This window comes from Oenanthe melanoleuca, chromosome 4, assembly GCF_029582105.1.
Source record: "Oenanthe melanoleuca isolate GR-GAL-2019-014 chromosome 4, OMel1.0, whole genome shotgun sequence".
Taxonomy (NCBI): Eukaryota; Metazoa; Chordata; class Aves; order Passeriformes; family Muscicapidae; genus Oenanthe; species Oenanthe melanoleuca.
Genome location: NC_079337.1, coordinates 20,883,970 through 20,908,425, shown reverse-complemented (window position 1 = coordinate 20,908,425; position 24,456 = coordinate 20,883,970). Strand labels below are relative to the sequence as shown.

At 49.3% G+C, this 24,456-nt stretch overlaps 1 protein-coding gene across 1 annotated transcript; it reads left to right on the top strand.

Moving 5' to 3' along the window:
- The first annotated feature begins 19,398 nt into the window (after window positions 1–19,398).
- On the top strand, window positions 19,399–24,157 carry C4H4orf54 (chromosome 4 C4orf54 homolog). The gene has a single exon (XM_056489849.1). It carries the CDS (start codon window positions 19,399–19,401, stop codon window positions 24,151–24,153), a length of 4,755 nt encoding a protein of 1,584 aa, XP_056345824.1. The 3' UTR covers window positions 24,154–24,157.
- The last annotated feature ends 299 nt before the right edge of the window (window positions 24,158–24,456 follow it).

Below are 24,456 nucleotides of genomic sequence, written 5' to 3'. Positions count from 1 at the left end.
GACAGAATAAAAAATGCCTTTCAAGTCAAGCCACCATTAAGCCATTCATCAAAATCAAAGAGACTGAGCATTTCTGTGGCACTAGGAAAAGCATAATACCATGAGAGGAATTAAAGGAGTGCAGAAATTATGAGGGCAGAAAACAGTCTTCCAAGCTCACTTCTTTTTCCTACCTTTTTAAGTTCATAACCAGCACGTTCATGGTATTTTAAGTGCTTTTGCCACTTGCACTAAATCAGCAGTGAAGGAGAAAAAATTGTTCCCAAAGAAAGGTGTAGGCAATGTTATACCTTGTATAAAACTAAACATCAGAACAATATTTTGTACCTAGTTACTTTAGAGCAGATAAAATGTATCTAATTCTGAACTGTTGGGTAGGAAGATTATGTCCATTTGATATATGCTTTGAGATACCACTGGGGGAAGAAATCCTTTGAGATACCACATGAAGAAAGAGCCTTTAAATCACTGAAGCTTTCTGTGTTGAGGGGTGGAAATGATGCTCTGGACAAGTGTTTCCATAATGCCAGCAGAGGAAAGATGAATGAGACTAGCCCCAGGCACTGAAGCAGCATAAAACTACCCTGGGGGGCTTGGGTGCTGAAAGCAGTTTGTGAACTCTTGGGAAACATGAGAGCAAAGGAAAGCTCAGATGTTTTCTTGCAGCACAGGACAAGCACCATCAAACTTGCAGGCAAACGGTCAGGGAGCCAGAAAAGCTCAAAAGAGTAAAGACAAGGTAGATACAAACTAGAAGTAATGAAGAAGGAAAGATGGAAGAAAGAAAGAAACCTGGAGTGGAGAGGTGAGAGGCAGATAACAAAAGAGAAAGCCCAGATCTTTGTTGCTGGTTGTAGCTGTAGTCCTAGCAATTACTTTTGCAGACTATATTTAAATAGCTTTCAGTACCTGCAGGTCATGGTATAAACAGCTGCTCCTCTTCAAAGCTAAAAAAGTGAATTTGTAAATGTGTCAGTCTGAGGGATCCTAATGCAACCTATGGGCTAAGAATATCTGACAGAGTTACTCCTGGGTTTAAGTAGGGAATAGTATTCTACTTTCAAGAATGGTGGTAGGGAATATCTATTTTCATTAGAATGAGAATTAAAATCTTAATCTTTGGCTTAATTAAAATTATATAGCTCTTTAACCTTAACACTAAGTGTCTCTGGATCATATACAATCTGTGGTAGAGAAACTGAGGTTCCATTGCAATCTGTAGCTCCCAAAATGATGCAGTACAACAAAGAAGTCCCTATGGTGCATTAAGGTGTGTGTGCGTACCCAGGAGGAGGGAAACACCAGCAGGCAGGAGTTGGAGAAAGCTGTCTGAGGAAGAAGCAAGTGTACCAGCCTACCTGCACAGTGCTGCCTGGGTGCTGGGCAGGTAGTAAACTGGTGGCTATTTGGAACAGGAGAATTTGCTATTTTTATAGTTTTGTGTCCAAGATGGACTGTGCTTTGGAAAACACAGGGACTGTACATTGCTGGCACTGTTGGGAAGCAGGACAGGGATGGCATTCACTGAGCACAGTGCCCACCATTCTCCATATCATGCTGCAGAAGGGCCTGTTTGGGAGAACATCACTTTTAACAGAGGGAAGTGGATGACTTGCTTTTCTCAGTGCCAAAGCACTTATGGCTTATCCCTGCTGTTTTATGGGTGGACTAAAAGTACAAGGGATTTCAGAAATGTGAGATTCCATCAGAAGCAGGGTCAGGAGGCCACTGACAGCTGTGAAGTGACAAAGGCAGAAGACAAGAGGTGTATGATGGCAGGGGACAAGCTGGGGAGACCCTGCTCAGTGCTACTTATCCTGAGCAGTGCCGTGCTGGAGAATTGAATCCTGGGGGATGCAATGATGCACAGCAGCACCTCATCCTTGCCTGCAAGGAGAAAGAAAGGCTTGGTGTCTGGAGGAACTGGCTCTCTCTGCAGGTATTTTCATGCCAGTAGCTGCTGTGTGTCCATCCTCCCGGATGCCATGGCTGCTGGGCTCCCCAGGGATGTGGCCCATGTGTATTTAGGGAGCAGTGCAGCTCCTTTCCTCAGAGCTTGGTCTGAATAGGATGAGAGGAGTGGAGCAATGTCAGCCTCCAAGGCCCATCTGCCCTGTGGGGTTATTTCTGTTTGGATGAACTGATGTACAGAAGGCTCATATTAACTGTTGGCATATAAACAAGCATATCAAAATATTAGGGGAAAATTAAAGTCAGAACAGCCTGTGGAGATCATCCAGTCTGACTTCCATCCATAAATCTGTTGCCCAGTCTCTGTGCAATCAAGGGCATTTTCATGAGTTTTTAAGAACGGTTTTTGTCAGTGCATAAATGCACCATAATTATCTCATTATGTAGCCATAAAAAGTGAGGATGATAATAAAAATTCAGAGGAAAAAGAAGACAAAATTACATCAGTTCTCTTAACTCTTAATCCCCCAGCATTAATATTAGAGTTAAACCAGAACTGTGAATCCTGAATGTTATCCACTGATATTTGTGGGTTTGCATCTGATCTTTTGTATTCAAAATAAGTTATGTATTCAAAATTATTTATGTGGTCAGAAAACATATGGTCTTACTAAATTAAGTAGTGCTTGTTCACACAGGGTTTGCTGACCTAATTTTCAAAAAAGTGAAGAGAATGTAGAAAAAATGCTAATTTTTGGTGACAATAGCAGAAGCATAATTTCAGAATCTTTCACCATTAATGATATGGTTATTTTCAGAAAGAACTGAGGGCCAAATAGCCTTTTATGACTGGAAATGTGAGACAATGGATAACCATTGTACTGGCACTGTAAGGAAGTTTTTCAGAAAGTTCTTTCTTTTGACATAACTCTCCTCATTTGCACAGTAGATTCACATATCCTTTTCTAAGACTCATGTCTTTCTGTAGCACAAGCTTTGTTGATGATATTGGAGTTGTTTGGGGGTTTTATGATTCAAAGAAGTGTGGGATAATTTTTATGATTAAAAAGACAAAAGTGTTGGATAGAAGGGTGTCAAGGAGTAGAGAGCTGCAATCCTGTTCCTCATAGTCTCTCTTCCCTGCCCAATACCTTCATCCCAGGAAGTATTTTACTTCCTGAGAAAGCAGGTAGCTTGTGATGTAAGTTAAAGCTCAGATACCTTGCCATGTGGCAAGGAAAAACATAACCTTGGATTTGGGTAGCTGGCCATTTAAAAAAGCATGTAGTAAACTCTGTGATGATAATCAGCAGGTAGCTCTTATTGATGTGTGACATAACTGATTGTGGTTTCTTCCTGGACAGATATCTGCACCTAAAAATAAATGTGACACAGTTTGTGTTTTTAGCAAGATGACACAAATACTTTTCAAATTACTCTGTTGACTAGAAAACAATTGCACTTCATCCTCTGATGAGTGCTGGCACCTGCTGCCTCCTGAAGTCTATTTGCAGCATGAATCATCAGCAGGGCCTTGAAGTGCCATCAGTCCATTTTAGGCTCTGAAGACCTGGAACACATGAAGACCTGGCCTTTTATGGACTCCACCTGAAATCCCTGAAATCTTCTGCTGTAGCATCTGAATCTTTGTTTTGTTCCTTGTCCTGTGTCCTTCCTGTGGGAAGGGCCTGTAACCTGCATGTCCAAACAATGGAGTTCATGATGCTGGAGTGGAGCTCCCTTTGGCTCCACCAATCCAAGAGCTGAGGACCTCAGTTTCCAGACTGTCATCTCACTGTGCAGAAGCCAAGCACCAAGCAATCTTTGCCACCCTGTGGTCTGTAAAGGAAATGAAAGGAATGAGATCACATCCATAAACTATAAGAACAGTGAAAAGGATATTTCTGTACAATGACTTATTATAAGCTTTTCTCACCAAAAATGTGGCCAAAGCTGGTCTGTCCTATTACTTTCAGGGAGAACTTTTATGTGTTATATTCTTCCCCAAACTGCTAGTGGCTTTATAGCCATAATCTCTCAATTATTTCTGCATGCATTTTGCCATATTCAGAAATTATTTACAACCTAAAGATATAAGGATCATATATGTCTCTACTCAAAGCTGCAGAAACTCAATACTTTTAAATGCCCTTGGATACAAACAGTGCTCTACAGTGGGCACTAGTGTTATTATAGTAGCATTTACTCAGCTAGGCTGCCCTGCTGAATGCTGAGGGGCATGTTAAGAAATATATTGGCTCCCTAGAAAAGGAGGTGGAAGGTAAGTCATGATGTGGCATGGTTTCCCAGGCTGCAGGGAGAAGAGCTGCATGAAGTCCATATCTCTGTGAGCCTGACTGAGGCTGTTTGAGCTGGCAGTAAATTCAGAGTTTCTAGTGAGTGAAGAGCACACGTGCAAGGGAGCAGGGTGTGGGGGTGCCAAAGTTAACATCAGGTAAGCTGGCTCTGGAGTCAGCAGCAATGTTGGCACCACAGCCAAGCACTGTGCAGGAGGGAACTGCCTTGGCTGAATGCAGTAGTCACAGTGGGACACAGTCCTTGCCCCTGCTGCACAGCAAGCTGTAGGAATGTGTGAGGATGGGGGACACACTCATCCTGCACGGTGTGGGCACGTTCTGGGTGTCCTTGTGTACCTCTTTCCATGCACACTGTCCCTGTGCCCAAAGCCAGAGCCTCTCAAATAGCTCCTGAGAGCTGCACAGCCACCCCCACGCTCCTGCACTAAGACAAGACAGCTGCAACTGATCCCTCTTCCCCTTTGCCACCTACTTCAGCCAGGCATGGCTGGCAAGGGTTTAGCTTTCCTTAAAATTCCCAAATGTCTTCTGCCTTGAATGAACATGACCCATGCAGAGCTTGATTAGACCATCTACCGCCCACAGCATTTCAATGTGATTGACTTAGACCCTGGGGGCCTCAAACCTGCTCTTCCTGACCTGGATTAGTGCTGCTAAAATATGGGCACAACAGATGTCTCTTCTGTCCCACAGGTGCCAATCTGCCCCTTAGGTGCCCCTAAATGCATCTCCCTTGTTGCTGCTTAGCAGGGGTCTCTGCAAGGTCCCTGCAGACACTGGCCCCATCCAGCAGAATGCCAGGTGTTAGCTTGTTTAAAACGTGGTTGCATCATGCAGTATTGCAATAATCTGCTTGTAAGAGGCAAACATCTAAACTGGACATAAGCCATAAATTACAGCTGAGAAACAAGCAGGTGTTGGAGAAATCCACAACAACCTGAATTTTTCTGGGACTTTCCAAGAGACTGTCAGACCAGCTTGAAAAAGTTCAAATAAAGCAAGTTCCCATCCTTATCCTGCAAAAGCAGCTCAACTTTGCCTCATTCTAGTCAAAAGTAGTCATGCATTTTGGGCAGAAGACACTTCTAATCCCTCAGTGGGAAACTGTGCCGTCTGTCTCTGTATCATTTGGAATGTTTTAAGGCATCAAGGATTGTAATTTAGGCCCAGCACAGCAGGAGGATAGTGACCACCTGATGAAGGCTACTGAAGCCTCACTGGGACCTTCTGGACAGAAACTCTTCATCTGCCTTTCCTCTGTGCCACTGCACAAGCAGACCACACCAAGGACCCAAGCCCAGCCCTGTTCTGGGCTGCCTTCAAGTTCAGGAGGTGAATTTTATCAGGATGCCAGTAAAATCAGCCACTTCTGTCTCGGGGCTCTGTGAATGTCTAATGAAGGTCAGAGTATTCTCCCTGATGGTTATCCGTGCTGCTGTCAGATGTAATGAGAGCTGTGTGAAAGCACAGGCTCTGTTCTGCTCAACAGGCTAAACTAAGAGCAGGGAAGGTATTGTAGCAGATATTTCCTCCCATCTGGCAGCTCTGAGAGCTCACTCTGTATGGAGAGCTCACTTTCCATATGGAAAGGTCAAATGAACTTCACACTTACTAAATTTTATTAGCCAATTTTTGACATCCTTCCTGATGGCTCTACCACATGGTTGGCTTGAGCTCTTCATCCTTCATTAACAGTGATAATGATGATCATTTTTACACTTAGCTCCCAGTCCCTATAAAAAAGCCTTGACCATGCAGATGCCTGAGGGCTGCTCAGCCTGCACTGCCTTTGCTTTTGTGCAGACATGGTGCATTTACTTACCCTACAGATTCAAGCACTCTGAAATAACTTACTGCTTAGACAGCTCACCCTGCAAATGCAGCAAGAGTCTTTAGCACTGAACAAGACTGGGTAAAATAAATCCAAAGAGAAAGAGGTTTTCAAAGAGAAGACCACAAACTATGCATTTGTACTGACTTTGCTGAAACTTGCCTTGGAAGCAGTCTGCAATCAGTCTGTCACCAAAATGTGCTGTATTTTGAAAGGGATACTTTGTTCTTACTGTATGATTTTAGTGAAAGCCCAAAGCTGCACTGCAATGTTGCCATGATGAGGTAGAATTGGTGCTGTGCTCTGGTATGTAGGTTGGTTTTCAGCATCAGCTCTCATTAAAAAATTACCTTTGATTTAATAGAAGGATTTGGCAATGACCACTGGATGCTCCAGACCAGTACATCTATCTGCACTTAAAAAAAAATCAGATTAATTTTCAATTTTAAATATTTGGGATTGGCAACAAAGTTAGCTTCTAATCAGGAGCCAGAAATTTAACATGTATCTTGTCTGAGGTGTTGCTGTGATTATTGGCAGCATCACAAACTTTGGCTTGCTTTTTCCACACTTCCATGTTTTAAAACCAATATTGATCAAAATGGAAGTAGCCCCCAACAGTCAGGCTACAACAGTAATCAACCTAACAACTGGTGGATCCTCTAGAAAACATCAACAATTCAGGGCTTTTATTGTGAATTTCTGAATTACGTTTTTTTCTAATGCTCTGGCTTCGCAAGTAACCTTTGAAGTGCAGGGCTGTGCTGAAAACATCTGTTGATCTTTATACAGTGCCTCTATAAATAGCTAGTGCAGCTATTGCATCCCTGCTTCAACACTTGGGTGACAAAACCACATTAATGTGACCAAAAACAAATTGTCTGTGGACAGTACCTGGTTCTTAAGACAAAAAATTTTGTACATCTCACTTATTATTATTATTCCTGACTTCAACTGAGATACACTTTGGTCCTGTCCAGCACAAAGGACATAACGGGGATTCTTGCTATGGTACACTGCATTTAAAGTGCTCTTAAAGACTGAGGAGAGCTGCTAAAATGCTGCCTGATCAATATAAATCCAACACTGTACAGTGCTATGCTCTTTTGTCTAGAAACTTAGGTCAGGTAATGTCCATCTGATGCCTGGTGAAAGTGCTGGAGCAGCCAGTGCTGCAAGTTATTCAGCAGGTGGAACAAGCATTCAGTTGTGCTTTCATGCTGGTGTAAATCTGGAAATGTGCTGTAAAACCAACAGAACAGCTGTTCCTTGGGTCAAAATGGGAGAAGGTTCACATTCAGGGGCACCTGATCAATGGAAAGTACCCAGATATGAGCCCAGAATATGGTTTTATTTCTCTAGTTTGCAAATACAAAATATCAGATAAACTTTTTTGTTAAAAGGACATGGCATTTTTCATCTGTAAATGATACTTATTTGCAGGGAAACACTGCACAAAAAGAACAGCAAGGTTATACAACTACAGAAAACTTTAGACTTGATGATCCTTGTGGGCTCCTTCCAACTCAGAATTTGCCATGAATCTGTGAATCAAAGCATTATGAGGAATACTAATAGCTCTGCTGACTTTCCTGATTGCTAATGGAGGAGGGGAATGGTGTCCTTTGTCCAAGACAAAGCCACAGCTTTTGGCTTCAGTTACAGGTTGTATCATCCTCTGACAAGCACAATAGGAAAAGCTATTTCTTGAACTTTTAGTGGTTTCTTTTTTGAGATAGGGGCATTTTTAATATGTTCTTACTAAGTATTTTTTTCATTACTTCTAGTACTTAACTTTATAAATATGACATTTGAAAATAAGATCTGGGCAGAACATGATAAAGGACCAGCATGTCTTCACCTCTTGCAGCAGCATACTGTGACAGCACTGAATATTTAGCTCCCCAACCATTTCCTGAGTAACCAAGCTTGTGAACCAAACCACTTTGTTAGAAACAAGAATGTCATCACTTTCTTCTGGTACCCAGAGAGCTCTCTGTGAAAGCCCAGTGTGACTTGTCTCCAGCAGGCATTAATGCATGTGAGGGCAGAAAGGTTTTGTACGTGTGCCCCTGCCTTGTCTGCTTGGCTTTTGTGCCAGCTGCACAACCGTGTGCTGGGGAGTGGCAAAGCTGCCTAACAGACGAAGGCAGCTGCCAGGAGAGCTGCTGCTGATCTCCCAGCTGCTTCTCCTGTAACCTTGGATGACCATGCTTTCTGGGTAAAGGGAGAGAACATGAACCTGTGGGTTGGGATCCGATAAATCGTGCCTTTCCCCCAAACATATGTGATTAGTTCTATCACGATGGCCTAAATCGTGTAACTTGAGAGCCTGGCCATGTACAGTAGAGATCAGCTTTGGTCTGCTCCCCTCAGTCTATGGGCTGTACTCTCTCCATCACTGCACAGCTCTTCTCAGGTTGCCATCATATCACTGGAACTGCTTTTGGCTGTTATCTGATCACTAAAACAACTGTACAGCCGCAACAGGATAGGTGTTAAGTAAGGCTTTATTGTCAAGTGATGCTGGATTTTTGCCCAACCACTTTAAGTGCCCATCCTCTTCAGCATATTCACAGGAGGAGGTATGGAGGTTTCAGCTGAGAGAGTGATTTGTCCAAAAAGATCAGCATGTGCTTCCTTTTATCAGCCAGGGTTAAAAAATCATTATGCTGTGTTCTCTGCTTGCTTTATATATTCAATTCATGTGACTTACTGCATGGAAAGTTAAGTGGCTTGAACTGCTGGTGCACCAGAATAAGACCTTAATGGACTCCTCTTTTTCCAGCACGGAGAGGAACATGCCCTAGTTGAATGTATTCGAACCAGGGCTCAGGAGTTCATTCAAGCTAAATATATCCCTGCAGTGCTGTCAAAGTATCAGGCACTAAACTTATATATAACTACATTTTTTCCATACAAACCCACTCACATGGTTTTATACCAATCAATAAAACAGCCCAAAGCACAAAGTAGATTTCATTTGCTTTCCCTTTAATCACATAGGCTCAGTGAGATCACTGATCTTAGCTCAGATAGAGCTACCCATCTGGTAAATCTTTTTATTGAGACCCCACTGTATACATAATTATGTATACAATACTTGCCTTTATGTGCCAAAGTGACTCATCTGAAGTAAAAAGCCAATTACTGTCTGCTAATGATAGACCAGGTGGGACTTCAGGTGGGTTGAACTCTCCTTTTGCCAATTGTCCTTTAAGTTTTGGTGAAAAGTTATACTCTAGAAGCATTTTCTCCATTCTGGGCTTAGTCCTGGCAGGGTTAGGACACAGGAATGGAAAGATGTAAGGTAAAGGGATAAAACTCAGCTAAAGGTCTAGTTTTCCTATCTTGTAAAGTACAGAGTAGCAGGTGTGAAATAGCTCTTGTGGGGGAAAAAAATCTAGGCTCTCTCTTTTTTTTTTAATTACTTTGAATCTCTTTCCTGTCACAAATGCTAAAACAAACAAGATCTCTCTGACAAGGAGCACATCGTCAGGTTTGGCCCTTGAAAGGTCTTCACTGTTGCAGAAGGTGTGTTGTGATAATGAGGGAAAAATGCTCACATAAAGATATCCAAAGATGAGGTACCCCAACTGAACTGCTCTGCTTTTGCAGGTGAAGAAATGGCCAGCACCCCAGCCAGCCAATTTAAAACTGTCTCAGGAATCTCTGTGCTACGTGCTGCCCTGCAGCCAGCAGCTAATACAGTTGTTACTTGTGTCACTGGGTAGCAACCTTTGGTGCCATCTAGGCTTGCACAGGTAGTAAAAGATAACAATTACTAGAGTGTGGCCAAATACAATTTCCCACTGGTCACTTTACTGACTGACCCCTTCAGACCTATCTGTTCATTTGAGTTAAGTTCAGCAAATGGCTCATAAGAGGAGAAAGAATTGTTAAGTGTTCAAATTTTCTGAAACAGAGAGGGTTTCTTACTTTCTTTTTCCAAACTTGATGCACAGAGAGGTTTGGAAACCAGTCAGAGACAGGAAGGGAAAGGCTTTTCTTCTTATTTTCCTTAGTCTTGAGAGTTATCCAAAGCAGAATATGATCCATGCTCAATTCCATGATTCCCTGGCCATGGTGTGTTGGTGCAGGTGGAGGGGTAAGAAGCCACCCAGCAACTTCAAGAGCCTCTGAGCAAGAGAGGCTTCTTTGGAGGAGGAACACTGCTCCATGGGGGTTGGTTTGGCCCTGGGCTCTGGGTCTGAGGGAAAAGGAGTGACCTGCAGCATCCAGCCGGGCTCTAGGGAGCCCATGGCCCCAGAGGGTTTGCACACCAGCCCTCATTGCCGAGCGTCTACAGGCTTAAGTCACAAAGTGGACAAATGCTTCAGCATTTTGGCAGAATGAACTTCACAGCAGCCAGTATTTGCCCAAAATTCCCCCTGCCTCATTACCAGGATGATGTTAGTGGAGAACCTCCACAAAGGCGACACATGAAGATGAGGTTGGTGCTTGCTGCAGAGAGGAGGATTCCCAGGAGGGTGTTGAGGGAGATGCAGTCAGTGTCTGCCCGGCCTGGGGATGTAAGTCACAGGGATTTCAGAGAGCTCTTCGCTTCCTGGGAAGCACTCAACACCTCACAGGATTAGGGCTGCATGCTCTGTGCAGAGCACCCTATTAAACCCCACACCCCTGAGTGCCAAGACACCATCTGTGTTCTCAAAATGCTGTGGTAAAGGAAAGTAGCAGACCTGGAGAGAGAACCTCAGCCTCCTTGCAGAAAAGAGAATACACCATTTTTGTGTTCCAAGTATTCCTATTTTTCCTGGTTTTTTTAATATTCCTATTTTTCACTGTTGATTAAAGGAATTGTGGGAAACACAGAAGTGGATAATCAAATATCTAGCATAGCTACAGATAGATATTGTATGTTCTGTATAACTATAGATAATATGCTATAGCATATCTCTAGCTGTTTTGATTGAGAGATATTGTATCTTTTGAGGCCAAACTTGAAACTGCAGTTTAATGAAAATTGCATTAAGCTTCAGCCTGAGAAGAACTGCTCAGTTGATGAAGACGTGTTTAGGTGCTTGCAGTGTTCTAGAGGGTGGATTAACTCATTGCACAAGGTAAAAAAAAAAAATAACCCAACAAATTCAGACTTGGTGTTGATACTGCTTCTTGGAGAAACAGCATTAAGATGAGAGAGATTTTTATATTGCAAATGAGAAAGTACTTTTGCTCTGGTTCTTATAGTGCACATGCACCTCTGTTAAATGTATATATTTGACTACAAGCTCTTCTGGACACGTTGTCCTCCTGTTCTATGGAGAAATGCAATTTCTCTAAGTTAAAACTGTGTTAAAATTCCTGTAGAAACTTACTATTTCTGATTCTGAGGCTAGCTATTAAGAGTTGATGTTTTATGTATTTTTTGCAAATTATAGGCATTGAAATTTGTATAACTTGCAATAACATATTCTGGAGAAAAATATGTAAAACCATACTTTATCCACCAAAAAGTATTTTGAAGTGTAAAATTACAGAATAATGCCTCACATAAATAACCTTTTCTTACCCCACTTGTCAGCTGAGTGTGGGGAGCTACTTGCACGTTTTTCATCTCTGAGAGATCTGGAAGGATCAAGGACAAAATTAAAAAAAATAAATAAATAAAAAGTAGCCCAATTTAAATAAATCCTTTGCTCTAGTATTACTTAGCTTCTGCCAAGCTATCATTTTCCAGCCTCGTAAAACTGTCATGTCATTAGTGTTTTGGGATGGTCTCCTTATAAACCTGACCTTTACAATGGATTTTACACGTGGATTTAAAAATCTTATTCTTACTTTGGTCTGCAGTTGCCTCATGTACTGACTTAAAGGTTTTGTCAGATGGAAACTGGCTGGATTTATAACTCCTCATTACAACTTCTCACCTGCAATTCTTTAATTTGTAAGCCAAGCGAGCCAGCGGAGAAACACACACAAAAGCCTGGATGTGACCTTAATTGCGGGCAGGCACGCGGATCATAATGGTGTTTATGGAGCTCCCCTATATATAGCCCCTCCATCCCGAGGGAGCTTCGCTCCGGGGCTGCTCGGTGCCCTTGTCCCTGCCAGGCGGAGGGAGGGAGGCACTTTAGCTGGCTTTTGCTGGGAGCGCAGTGAGAAATGCCTCGGGACGGGGCTGCGCGCCCCGCGCCCCGCTCGCTGCCCAAACATAGTCCCCGTGGCAGGAGCTGGGCACAGCCAGCTGGGATCGCGTTCCACGGGGCCCTCCCGGCATTATTTATTGAACGCTGGGAGCAAATGAATCCCAATCCGGCGCTGGCTGCTCTCCAAAGCATGGCAATTTCATGTTACGCTCTCGGAGCAGATCTGCAATTGACGGCTCGAGCGCGCTGCTGGAGCTCCTCTTTGTCAGCAAATTGCTGCCAGAGTTCAAAACCCTTCTGCAAAGCAGTTGATTGCATAAAGCAATGGTATTACCCCATATAAAATCCAGACTGACTGCTTGCATTTTTAATTCTAAAGTAAGTGGGGGGGAAAAATGGTACTGCTTTGTGTTCTCATGTGATGGCCCCTGACCAGTTAAAAACTGGGGATTTTTAAATATTAAAATGATAAAACTAGATTTAACAATACCTAGTAATAAAAATAAGGAATTAACAAAACATTAGAAAATTAAGAAAAATAATACCTTGAGTATAAATAAGATATATTTTAAAATTTAACACAAAGCATCATAAAAATATCCATTTACATTCACATCGCTTCAAGAGACAATTCCTTGTTTTCTCATGTCCAAATATCCTGAACAATGCAACCTGAACTTTTCAGCTGAAATCTACCTCTATAATCAGTTTTGTGTAATTTTAATGAATGGTCATAAATCATCTCTCTTTCCCCCCACCAGCCTGGCTGATAACAACTCAAGGAAAGGTCACGGTTTCGGGTTTTTGGCAATCATCTCCACAGTTCCAATAATCAGATCCATCTGCAGTTCTCTGGTTACCCAATAATACTGTACAAAGAATAGGGTCACTGAGGAAAGTTCATTTCCAAAGCAGGCCCATGACTGGAGATTTGAACAGAGTCAGCCACCTGGGAGAGTTGCTCCTATGGAAGAGGGACTTTGAGAGACCTGGGGGAAGGAGCTGCAAAGCTGAAATCAGTCAGTGTAACTTCAGTCCCTGGAGAAAAGTGGGCATAAACTTGCACTCTGTAGGCAAAGAGAGAGAACCATAAAGAACAGATAAATACCCATGTGAGTTTGATGGGATTTGTTCTTGGTGAGTTCTTTTAAAATGGGGCAATGGACTTTGCAGAGAGAGCAGAAATGGTGTTTGCCTTTCACAGGGAATGGTTCTCTTCTGTTAGCCAGGAAGGGAAGCACAGTGCTGGTGAAATTGTGAGGTGATAAATGACTGTTTGGATTGTGCTTGAAGGCCAGTTACAAATACTGCATCATTTGTGCAGTAGTGAATATGTGGGGCTCAACATCATTGTGTTTGTTCAGTATTTTCATTAGTGCCTGGGGGAAGAAAGGAAAACATGCTCAGGATAGGGCCCAAGCCAAAGGACACGATCATGCCAACATGAAAACAGGGATTTTATTCAGGGAGAAATGAGCAGGATGCAAAATTATTCCTTCCTTCTTCTCACTGAGGGGGAGGCTCTACCTGGTATCCTGTAGGCACCACTTCTCACTGCACCTAGAGATGGGCTAAAGGACATCTGAGGAGCAGTGATGAGGGATGCAGCTGGTATGTCCCACAGGTAAAGTTAAAGTGAACCTAGGCCTGGTGAAAGCTGGAGATTGAAGGAAGCGCACTGGTCACCCTTAGTTAGGAAAAAAACCTCTAGCATAGACTGGGAATCATCTTCTTCCTCCCTCTGCAGCAGAAATAATGGATTTCCAGCAAGGAGAAGCCAGAAAGACCAGAGGACCATCTTTCTGATGGTATATGGACAATCAGGTGCCAGGGAATTGGCCTGTGGAAGCCATGAAGCCTCTGCAAGCAGACATTTCTCAGTGCAGGCTGGACAGGCACTTGCCAGGATGTTTGTGAAAACAATGAAGTGTTTATAATTAGTCTTATTCAACAGATTCCTGCAGTTTGCATGTGTTATTGCTGTCTACATGTAATAGCCACCAGAATATTCTCTTATTTCACTGACATTGTAGACACAGTTTAATCTGACATGCACAAAATTCAGCAAGTATTTGATTTATTTTGTCTGAGTAGCAGACACCCCATATAAATACATGAACACATATTTAGACTGTATTTGCAGCACAACTGGAAAGTAGGGCTGAAATCTAAACTTGTTCTGGGATTATGTTCCTGCCTGTTTGCTTTGGCATGAGATTTTGGGGTCTGGAAGAGAAGGATGGGTAGCAAGGGGGAGGATCTGTTTTAAAAGCATATATATATTCTGCAGCCCTTGTAAGGCATCCAGCAGGAGCTGCTTATAGCAAGGGCCAAGGGATCTGCAGGGAGGGCAGGGGTTGTTGTTTCACCAGCACTCCAGCCACTGCTGCTCACAGGGGCTCAGTTACAGGGAATGCACTGCAGAGTGTAAGGCAGTGGCCAGAACTTGATCCTATCTCATCCTAGGAGGAAAAGTGGCCTCCCATTCTGAGGCCATGCCAAGGTTTTTGAATCCTGCAAGCTCAAGCATTCAGGTTAGGGTCTTGAAATCCACCCAGCTCTGGAGTTTCTTTTGAAAGGTCTGACTCTCACTGAGAGGGAGAGGTCTGCCAGGAAGGAGCGCACATTTGGTTTACATTTGTAGGTCAAGTGTTAAGAAGAGCTCCTCAATCTCTTCAACAGGCTTGGGATGGAAAAGGAAAGAAAGATTCCCTTGACTAGCATAGTCTCTGTGAGAGAAAGGACTGAGCCATCCAGGTATTGGTTTTCACTTAGTTTTAACTTTTTCAGTCAGACCTTTGCTAAATGCCATGAGAAACGCAATTACAGCACAAGCTACAAAAATCTCATTTTATTTCCGCTTGGTTTTGCTAGAAAGCTTCCATACCAACACATGTGTGTAGGTACTGTATTTCCTTTCAGGATATCTGGTACCACTTGGAGATGTATAATGTGTGCTGGGCTTCACTGTTTGTTGCTAAGCCACAAATCCACCTCTTCTATTCCAAAGTGCTGCTTGCTCCCTCCTTCTTGGGAGAAGTCCTGAGAAAAAATCAGGGTGCTGTTTTCAGTTTTCCCTTCCTCCTTAACACACAAAGATAAATACATCTAAATTCCAGTAATGTATTTTTTGCTTTGATTTCAAAGATTACCACAGAGCTCATTTTGACAACATGCAATGTTGCCAGAAAAGTACTGAGAGAAAAATTTAATCCAGCAGTATTGAAATACTACTCAAGAGAATAATCAGCCAAAAATTAAAGTTTCTCCCTATCACTCCATCATTCTTCATCTCTCTCTGAACCTATAGTGAGCATCTTTTGCTGTGTGCATGGAATTCAACAGAATCCTTGTACTGTTTCCTTATTTTTTGTGAAAGACATCACTTTCCATGCGAGAAGCATAACCTCTTCTGCAGACCATCTTATTTATTGGAACAGTGTCTTCTCCATGAAAATAATATTTTGATTTTTCTTCTGTATGAGTTTGATTTTTATAACTCCTTTGTGATGACTTAATATTGTAAGAGCTAAAATATGTAAAGTGGTATTAACATTTCCTAAGGTTAAATTAATTGCCTTTCCCTAGTCACAGAAAGCTCAACTAAATACTCCCCCACTGATTGTTCATTTTCCTGTCTCAGTTAAAGGGAAAAACCCCCTATGATTTCTTCTGTATGGTCTCCTATGTGACTGTATAACAGACTGTGTTACAGTCTCCCTAACCTCACTCTTCATGTCTTGATTCTGCTTTCAAGTGCCTCTTCTCAAATACCTTTTAAATCCCACTTCCCTGTTATTTCCATGAGTAATGTATTTTGAGGAGCAGAGCTAATTCAGCCTTTCTGCATTTTCCACATCACCTTTACCTGTCTGACCTAACCTCTATGAGCAAAGGACGGAATGTGGTTAGAGTGTATGTTCTTATTTTTACCAGAAAGCATTTAAAAGTAGAGTACCAGCTATGTTACAAAAGGCATTAAACATAGAGGTTTTCTGTGATAGTGAGGACAGCTCCAGTAACATTTCATGATAGATTTGGATGCAGAAATCTTAGACTTTGGTACCTTTAGTGAGCAAGAGAGATTTAAAGGTGGAAGCCACAAGAGATTGATGCTAATGCATGCCTCAGCTGAATATTGCTAGAATCATAAGGATAACAGGTTAGTTACTTCTATCCCACATTATTAACCAAATCACATTGATCTGATTAACAATCAGTGGAGATGTCATGCCAGCACAGAGCAAGAAATTGTTGTTTGTAGGAAGATGTGAGGGAGCTGCAGTTTTCCTGGGTACTTTTGACTGTGACAAAACAAGCCTATCACTTTGCTTGCTGTAGAATTTTTCCAGCAACTGTAAAAGACACAGAAAAAAACTTTTAAATTCAAAATCATCTACACCTTTGCAAAGCTTTTGAAGCAGTCTGATGCCTTGTGAGGCAGTGCCACAGGGGAGCAGTCCTGGGGAGTCAGCTCCAGGTTCAAGCTGTGCACCCAAGCCTTGGATGCGATGCACAGACGCTATTAGACACCTTCAAAACAGGCTTTACAAAAGCTGACACTATGGTAGCTAAGAGGAAAGGCTGGGCAGAAGGCATTAAGCCTAAACCCCATGGAATTTTACGCTTTGCTCAGGGCCAGACTTGCAGCAAAAGCATCTCTGAGGAGCTGGCACTACATCAGAACAGACATTTCTGATACAAAAAAAAAGAGGAGGAAATCCTTCTCATTTCCCCCTGCTCTTCTAATGCCATACAGTGATTAGAGCACTTAAGCTGGATGTCAAAGATTCACTTTTTACAAATGACATTCGGATTTGTGTGGCTCTGTACCCTGGAGCAACATCTTAATGCCACGGGAAATGCCCTGATCTGACAGCCTAAGGCATGCAGGCCTCCAGGGCTAGCCATGACTGAAAGTGGAGAAGAACAGGTGTGGATTTTATGTATGTATTTTTGTCAGCAGGGGCATAAATTCCCTGTGCTGGAGACAAAAGTGTGTTATAAACATACATGTGTGAGTGCTCATTGAAACACTCAGAAACATTGTGGTTTCTGCCTCAGTTGTGAGAGTTATTGCTTGGGTTTGTAAGATTTAGTAGATTAAGTTCAAGATACCACCAAAGGAAAAGAGCAGAAAAAACGATCTCAGGACCATAGCTAGAAATTAGAAAAATAAAATAGATAAATAAAGATAATAGAAAATAGATAAATAAAGAGTCAAGTTCCAATGTTCATTTTGGTGGGGACCTTGTCTGGCCATCTTGGCAGGAATACATGAACCACTGTTACTCAAAAGAACACCACCACTTTTAACTGTGCAGGTTTGGGGTGCAAAGATCTGATTCACTGTGTACTCTTAATGCAGGAAAACCAAACAGTAGAGAGGGGAGTAAAGTGTGAGAGACTGACACCTGAGACCTTGGTTTGGGAATCAGAATGTGGGGGCATTGAGAACTTGGGGTGGAGACCTTGCTTGAGAGGAGGCATCTGGTGGAAGGCAGAGGCAGAGCAGAGGGCCAGGCTGCTACAGCTGCCAGCAGTCACCCAAGTACAATGAATGATCAGGGTTTAAAACACATTCCTCAGCATCCCATGCATTTGGAAATGACTGTATTTGAGGATCTACTCTCAGCCCAGCATCAATTAAAACTAAGATGTCTCTTAATAATGTGCTAAAATATTGTCTTTCTGTAGTTATGTCATGATTTTATTGTGGCTGCTTGAGACAGAGGGGCAAGCCTGTAACACACGTGGATGGGACACAAAACCCAGTGAAGTTGTTTAGGGATGAGGATGCCATTTATCATAGCTCTGTGGAGAACTGCAGTCGCTCTGTGTACCAGGGGAGTTGAATCTACATAAACCTGGACTAAGATTAAGGCTGAGGGAGCCTAGCACATATAAAAGCTGGTGCCCAGTTTCTCATTAACAGCACATTGGAGGCAGGACAGACTCAGTAAGGATGGAAATCAGTTATCCCTACTGCCTAGGGAGAGCCTCACTGCAGGTGACCTGACTTGCTCCAAACCCTCCTCTGGAGTATGTGTCTTTCTGTTAAAATATCACATGGTGCTTCAGTAATATTTTCCATCCTGTCAAGCTACAGCCTAAAAAACAACCATGTATCTATGCAAAGTACTAAAAACTGGAGACACCTCAGTTGCTTTCCTCCAGACAGCAGAGACCCTTATCTGAAACAGGCTATGAACCTTCCCTTGCTGAGCCTCACAAGAGGTTCAGAAAGAAGGCAGGTCATTTTTCCTGCAGGCAGCAGGAAGACTGCAGCCCCACGGGGAGGATGGCAGCAGTGCAGCCTGGCTACAGGGTGGGATGAGGAGCTGGGAGCACTGGGAAACCCTTGTTTTGACATGGACAGTGCTGGGAAGACTTCTGGGATGATGTGAGCTTTGCATCTTGGCTCCTCTGTTCCTGTGGCATCCCTGGCAGAGCTGCACACCATGCCAGTCCTGGATCCTGGTAATCGCTTTAGGGATTTCCACAACTCTCCTCCATCTTAGTTCAGTGTTACCAGCCCAATGCCAGTTTTCTCACCTCAGGATTCAGATACTGTAAATTTGGGATGTTGTTTTCTAAGCTGTGAATTTAGGACATTACTTGCTTTGTGTACCTGAGGGCTGCTCCTCAACATTGCTCACTTTCCTTTGTTTCTCCTCCCCACTGTTTAACAGCTTGCCTGCACAAAACTTCCATGGTGCTTCCATTGGTTTGCCATCTTGGAGATCGCTCAGTAGAGCTCTCAGCCACCAAAGGTCAGGCATGCCATAGAAATGCCTATTAATAGGTCTCAGGTGCTGGTTGTGTCTAAACCGGCATTTCTAGGAAAGAGAAAGATTTCTTGGAGACCGGTGGCTCTCTGGGACGACTGTAAAGGTGCAGGGCCAGGCTGCCATCCATAGGGCGTCCCTATGCAACCACACCTCCTGCAAATGGGGACACAGGGTGCAAGGGGATAATTTAGGGAAGAAAGTAGCTGTTTAACCTCTGCTGCGTGTAGAAGGAGGGTGCACTTGCTGTTGGCACGCTGTGCGCCCAGCCGGTGCCCTGGGAGTGTCTCCTGCAGCCGGTGCCGCCGGCTCCCCGGAGAGCTGGGCAGTGGCAGCATTTTTGTAGCCCTCCCCTTCCAAGGGGTGCTCGGGCGCCTTTATTCCGGCAAACACAGATGTTTAAAATAGGATTTCGTTCAGCCGGCCTAAGTGACGCCGGCTCTATGTATAGTCCGCGCCCGGGGCCGCCCAAGCGAAAACCATCTCAGAAAACCCGCAGGAGCTGGGATGTGCAGGGCAGCTCCCCCGCGGTGGCCGCGCTGCGGAGCGCTGCGGGGCGAGCTGAGCCCGGCCCGAGCCCTCCGCCCCCCGGCGGCGATGCCCGCGGGAGCCGGCGGCCGGGCGGAGGAGGGGACGGAGAGGAGCGGAGGGAGGGCAGGGACGGGAAGGAGGGGAGGGCAGGGAGGGGAGGGCAGGGCGTGGGCGGCCGCTGCCCCCCCGTCCCCCCGGCACGTGCCTGCCCGCCCCCGGGGCCACTGCCGCGCCCCGACGGCCCCGGCATGGACGCGCCCGGCCAGCGGCCCGCCAGCCCCCGGGCCGGCCCGGAGGGTGCGGCGGCAGAACGGGACCCGAGCACCAGCCCGAGACCGAACCCCGGCCCGGAGGCGCCCATTCAGCAGGAGGAGGAGGCGGCGTACGTGGAGATCCGCAGCTCGCCGCAGGGGCCGGAGGAGAGCCGCCAGAAGCCCGAGCTGGCCCCGGCCAGTGGCGCGGAGGGAGCGGCCGGTCCCGCACCGGACAGCGGAGCCGGTGGGACCGGGGATGGCGACTCGGCGAGCGGTGGAGCCCCGGGGGAGGAAGCAGGGTCAGCATCCTTGGACCACGGGCGGGATCGCCCTCCTTCCCCGGCGGCGGCGGAATGCGGCGCTGACACCGGCCCCGGCTCCGTGGAAGCGGCGGGGAGCGGCGGGACGCCGGAGGCGGGGGGCTGCCCGGAGTCCTCCTCCTCCTCCTGCCCCTCGCCCGTGACCAAGGCGGACGACTTTCCCGCTATGAGCGACCCGGTGTCGACGGAGGGCAAAACCTCCTCGTCCTCCTTCGGCTACGAAAGCGAAGTGGAGGATGAGGTCGCGGGGCGCAAGGCGACTCCCCCCGGCGCCCCCCCGGGCACCCCTCCCGGCGGCGGCCGCGACGAGGCGCACTATATCAGCACGCAGGAGATCCAGCTCAGCGAGGTGGACCACGACATGGACTTCGACGCGGGGCTGGCCGCCCGCTGGGACTTCGAGGATAACAACGTGATCTACTCCTTCGTTGACTACGCCTCCTTCGGGAGCGACGAGACCCCGGGGGACACGCTGACGGAGGAGGAGGAGAATAGCTGCTACCTTAGCACGACCACCAGCGACCCCAACAACCAGACGGACAGCATCGACAACACCAGCAGCACCGAGATCGTCAGCCTTACCTCCGAACACGACACCCCCGGCGGGGACAAGCGCGCCAGCTCGGGGGAAAGCCGGTCCAAGCAGCCCGGCCGCCCCGGCGGGAGCCCCGGCGCCCAGCTTCTCCTATCAATCAAAGCCGCTTCCCGGGCTATAAATGAGTCTAGCAACGTGCACGGAAAGCAAAACACTGTTTACGCTGCCAAGCATGAAGGCGACATGAGTCTCCGTGTCGCCGCGGCTCCAGACCGCAGTGCGAGTTTAAAACAGGATGCGGTCCGCGACCACGCGAAAAAGTTCATCGCGGTGCCCGCGCGGCTGCAGACGCGGTGCGGGGCCGCCAGGGCAGGGGAGCACTCCAGCGGCGCTTCCAGCGCCGTCAGCGAGCTGGACGATGCCGACAAAGAGGTGCGAAACCTTACGGCCAGGGCTTTCCGCAGCCTGGCGTACCCCTATTTCGACACCCTGCGCCCCGGCTCTCGCGCCTCCTCTGCCTCCCTGTCCGACAATGCCCTGGGCATCAACCGCTGGTCCACCTACCTGGACCTCAAGTGCGGCAGCCTGGGACCGAGAGCCGAGCCCAGCCTGCTGCGCTCCGGCCGCTCGCAGACCAAAGCCCTCGAGTTCGTGGTCAGCAAGCTCGACGGGGAGATCGCCCACGTCGAAACGCCGCGGCGGCTGCGGGCGGGCTCCCGGGTGGTGACCCTGTTGGACCTCGGCGATGCCGGGGAGCCGCCGGCGGTGGAGGGCGGCGGGAAGGGGTCCAGCAAGAAGTCCAGGTTTGCCTCCAGTCTCCTCAAAAACGTCATCTCCAAGAAGATGCAGCTGGAGCACGAGTTCAAGATGGAGCGGGGCGAGATCACCGACACCTCCTACACGGGGCCGGGCACGGGCCGGGAGCCGGAGCCCACCGGCGGCAGCGCCGGGCGGGAGCGGCAGCGGGAGGGCGGCGTGCAGCGGCAGAACTCCCGGCACTCGGAGGGCGGCTCGGACTGCGCCGCGGCGCCGGCGGAGGATGCGGGCGAGGGCGGCGGGCGCCGCTCCCCGGCCTCCAAGGCGTCGACGCCCCGCGAGGGGAACCGCAGCCTGGACCGGGCGCTGTCGGAGGAGCTGTGCGAGGTGAAGCGCAGCGCCTCGGAGGCCATCAAGGCCACCTTCCTCCGCAGCCAGAACAGCGCCTTCAGGTCCTGGAAGGAGCGGGAGGCGGAAAGGAAGGAGGAGAGGGCGCCCGTCGGTAAGCTGAAACTCTCTCCCAGGCACGACTGGCGAGCCGACCTGGGTGAGATCTCTGCCGGCAAGTCCACCAAGATGTCCCGCCTGTTCGTCCCCGCCATTCAGCACACCCCTCGGGAGAAGGAACCCGGCAAGAAGGCGACCAAGTGCTCCGCCGCGGCCGCCGCCGTCTCCTCGCCCGCCGCCGCCACCGCCTCGCCCCCCGCCGCCAAGCCCAAAGCCCCCGAGATCAAGATCAGCCTGGGCAGCGTGCAGCAGCCCCGGGACGCCGCTTTCAGCATCGCCCAGCTGCTGACGCCGCAGATCGCAGGCCGACCGCCGGAGGAGGGCAGGACACAGCCCCCCAAGCCTCTCAAAGCCGGGGACGGCTCCGACAAAGTGCCACAGTTCCTGGTGCGCGACGTGAGGGACAGCAAGTACAGAGCCCAGGGGATCCTCCATCAGGTGCGGGACGTGCGGAAGCTCATCAAAAGCTCCTACAGCGCTGACTCCGGAGATAACAGCAGCGACAAGGGCAGCGGCGCCTCCGAGCAGGGCGGCCCGGAGCAGAAGCCCCGGCAGCAGCTGGTCATCGCCGGTGTCCCCCGCTCGCTCTCCCCCGTGGTCATCACCTGCCAGGCGGTCGGCCACGCCGGCAGCAAGCCCACCGAGGCGGGGGCCAAGGCGGCGGGCAAAGTGCCCGCCTGCCCCCCGGAGGGCACCGTCCTGGTGCACCGCACCTCGGGCAGGCTGCCAGTAGCCACCATCGCCCCGAACAAGAGCGATGCTCGCCAGCCGGCTGTGCTCAAGATCGTCTCCAAATCCTCCGCTCCCTGGCGGCAGCAGCCCCCGCCGCCGCCCGCCGAGAGGGGCCGGGGGCCGGAGGAGGACCCGCGGGAGGAGAGCAAGGCGGCGCCGGTGCAGAACGCGCTGGAGAAGCTGACGGCGGCGGTGCGGAGCATGGAGGAGCTCTACAGCTTCAACAAGCGCGAGTGGAAGCGCAAGAGCGACCCTCTGCCCATCACCGACAGCCACGTCCTGTCCCTCATCGCCAGCCAGGAGCGGGACGCCGGGTCCCGACCCGCCGCAGCCGCCGCCGCTCCGCCGCCGCCGCCGGCCGACAAGGCGGAGGAGCCGTCGGGCAAGGGCCCGAGCGGCGAGCGGCTGCCCCGCCGCCCCTCCAACAGCGCCGCCGACAAGGTCTCGGCCAAGGCGGCCGCCTTCGAGAGCCTGGCCCGGCAGCGGCAGCGCGGCCCGCCCGCGCCCCGCGCCGAGCCCGCCGCCCCCCGCGCCCTCCTCACGCTCCGCGGGGCGGGCGCAGGCGCAGCCGCGGCCCCCGCGCCGCCCAAGGCCCTCCCCGAGGGCGGCCTGCGCGGCCCGGCCCCGCCGCGCTCCCCTCGGCTGCCCGCGGGCGGCGGCGATGCGGAGCGCGGCCCCGACTGCGGGAACTACCTGTCCCTGCCGCTGAAGGCGCCCACCGAGCCCGGCTCGCCCCCGTCCCCGGGGACCGCGGCGGCGGGCGGCGGCGTCCGCCCCAGCGCGGTGTCGGCGTCAGCGGCGGCGGCGGCGCTGTGCAGCCTGCAGCCCTTCGGCCCGGCCAAGCCCCCCGGCAACCCTCGGCCGCCGCCCGGACCGCCGCCCGCCGAGGAGCCGCCCGCCGCCGCCCCGCCGCCCGCCGAGGGCCCGCCCGCCGCCGTGTACCGCCCGCCGCTGCCCTTCGCCGCGCTGCCCGGCGCCGCGCCGCCGCCGCTGCTCTGCTTCTCGCCCTCCGTGCCCGCCGCCGCCACCGCGGCCGAGCCCTTCCCGCAGACGCAGCGCAAGGTGCTGCTGGACGTGAGCACCGGGCAGTACTACCTGGTGGACACGCCGGTGCAGCAGCCCCTCAAGCGGCGCCTCTTCGACCCCGAGACCGGGCAGTACGTGGAGGTGCCGGTGCCCCAGCAGCCGGCCGTGGCTCCCGTGCCGCTGCCGCTCTCGCCCCTCGCCCTCAATGCCGGTGCCTACGGCGCCACGTACATGCTGTACCCGGGGCTGCTGCCCGCCGCCGCCGTGCTGCCCGCCGGCGCCCTGCAGCGCCCGCTGTCCCACGCGGGCAGCGATGCCAGCGCCCCGGCAGAGCCCGGCAGCCCCGCCGCGCCGGAGGCGGCTTTTGCCGAGAGCCCCTACTACGTGGCCACCGGCAAGGGCCCGCCGCCGCCGCGGCACGGGGCAGCCGAGGCCAAGCCGGTCATCAGCATCACGGCGCCCGCCAGCGGCCCGCGCATCGTCGCGCCGCCCTCCTTCGACGGCACCACCATGCGCTTCGTGGTGGAGCACCGGTGAAGAGCGCGGGTGAGTGGGTGCTCGGCGGGTGACGGCTCAGGGCAGAGCGGGGTAGTGGCCGAATGACGGCAGTGCCACAGCTTCTCCTGAGGGGAAAGGGCCCACAGAGGGACCCTCATCAGCGGGTAAAATACAGAAGGGTTAGGCACAGCCCGTGATGCAGTTCAGTATTCCTTGGAGCTTCTTTTCTTGGCAGTTTCAGAGAAGAACACCGTAGCTGCTCATCACGCAGCCTGTATTTGTGCAGCCCCATGGCTGGGGCACCTCCCATTGCTCCCGGGGGTGGCAGTGTGGTTGGGCACC

Coding starts and splice junctions, on each gene's coding strand:
- C4H4orf54 (XM_056489849.1), top strand. CDS start 19,399: ATGTATAGTCCGCGCCCGGGGCCGCCCAAGCGAAAACCATCTCAGAAA.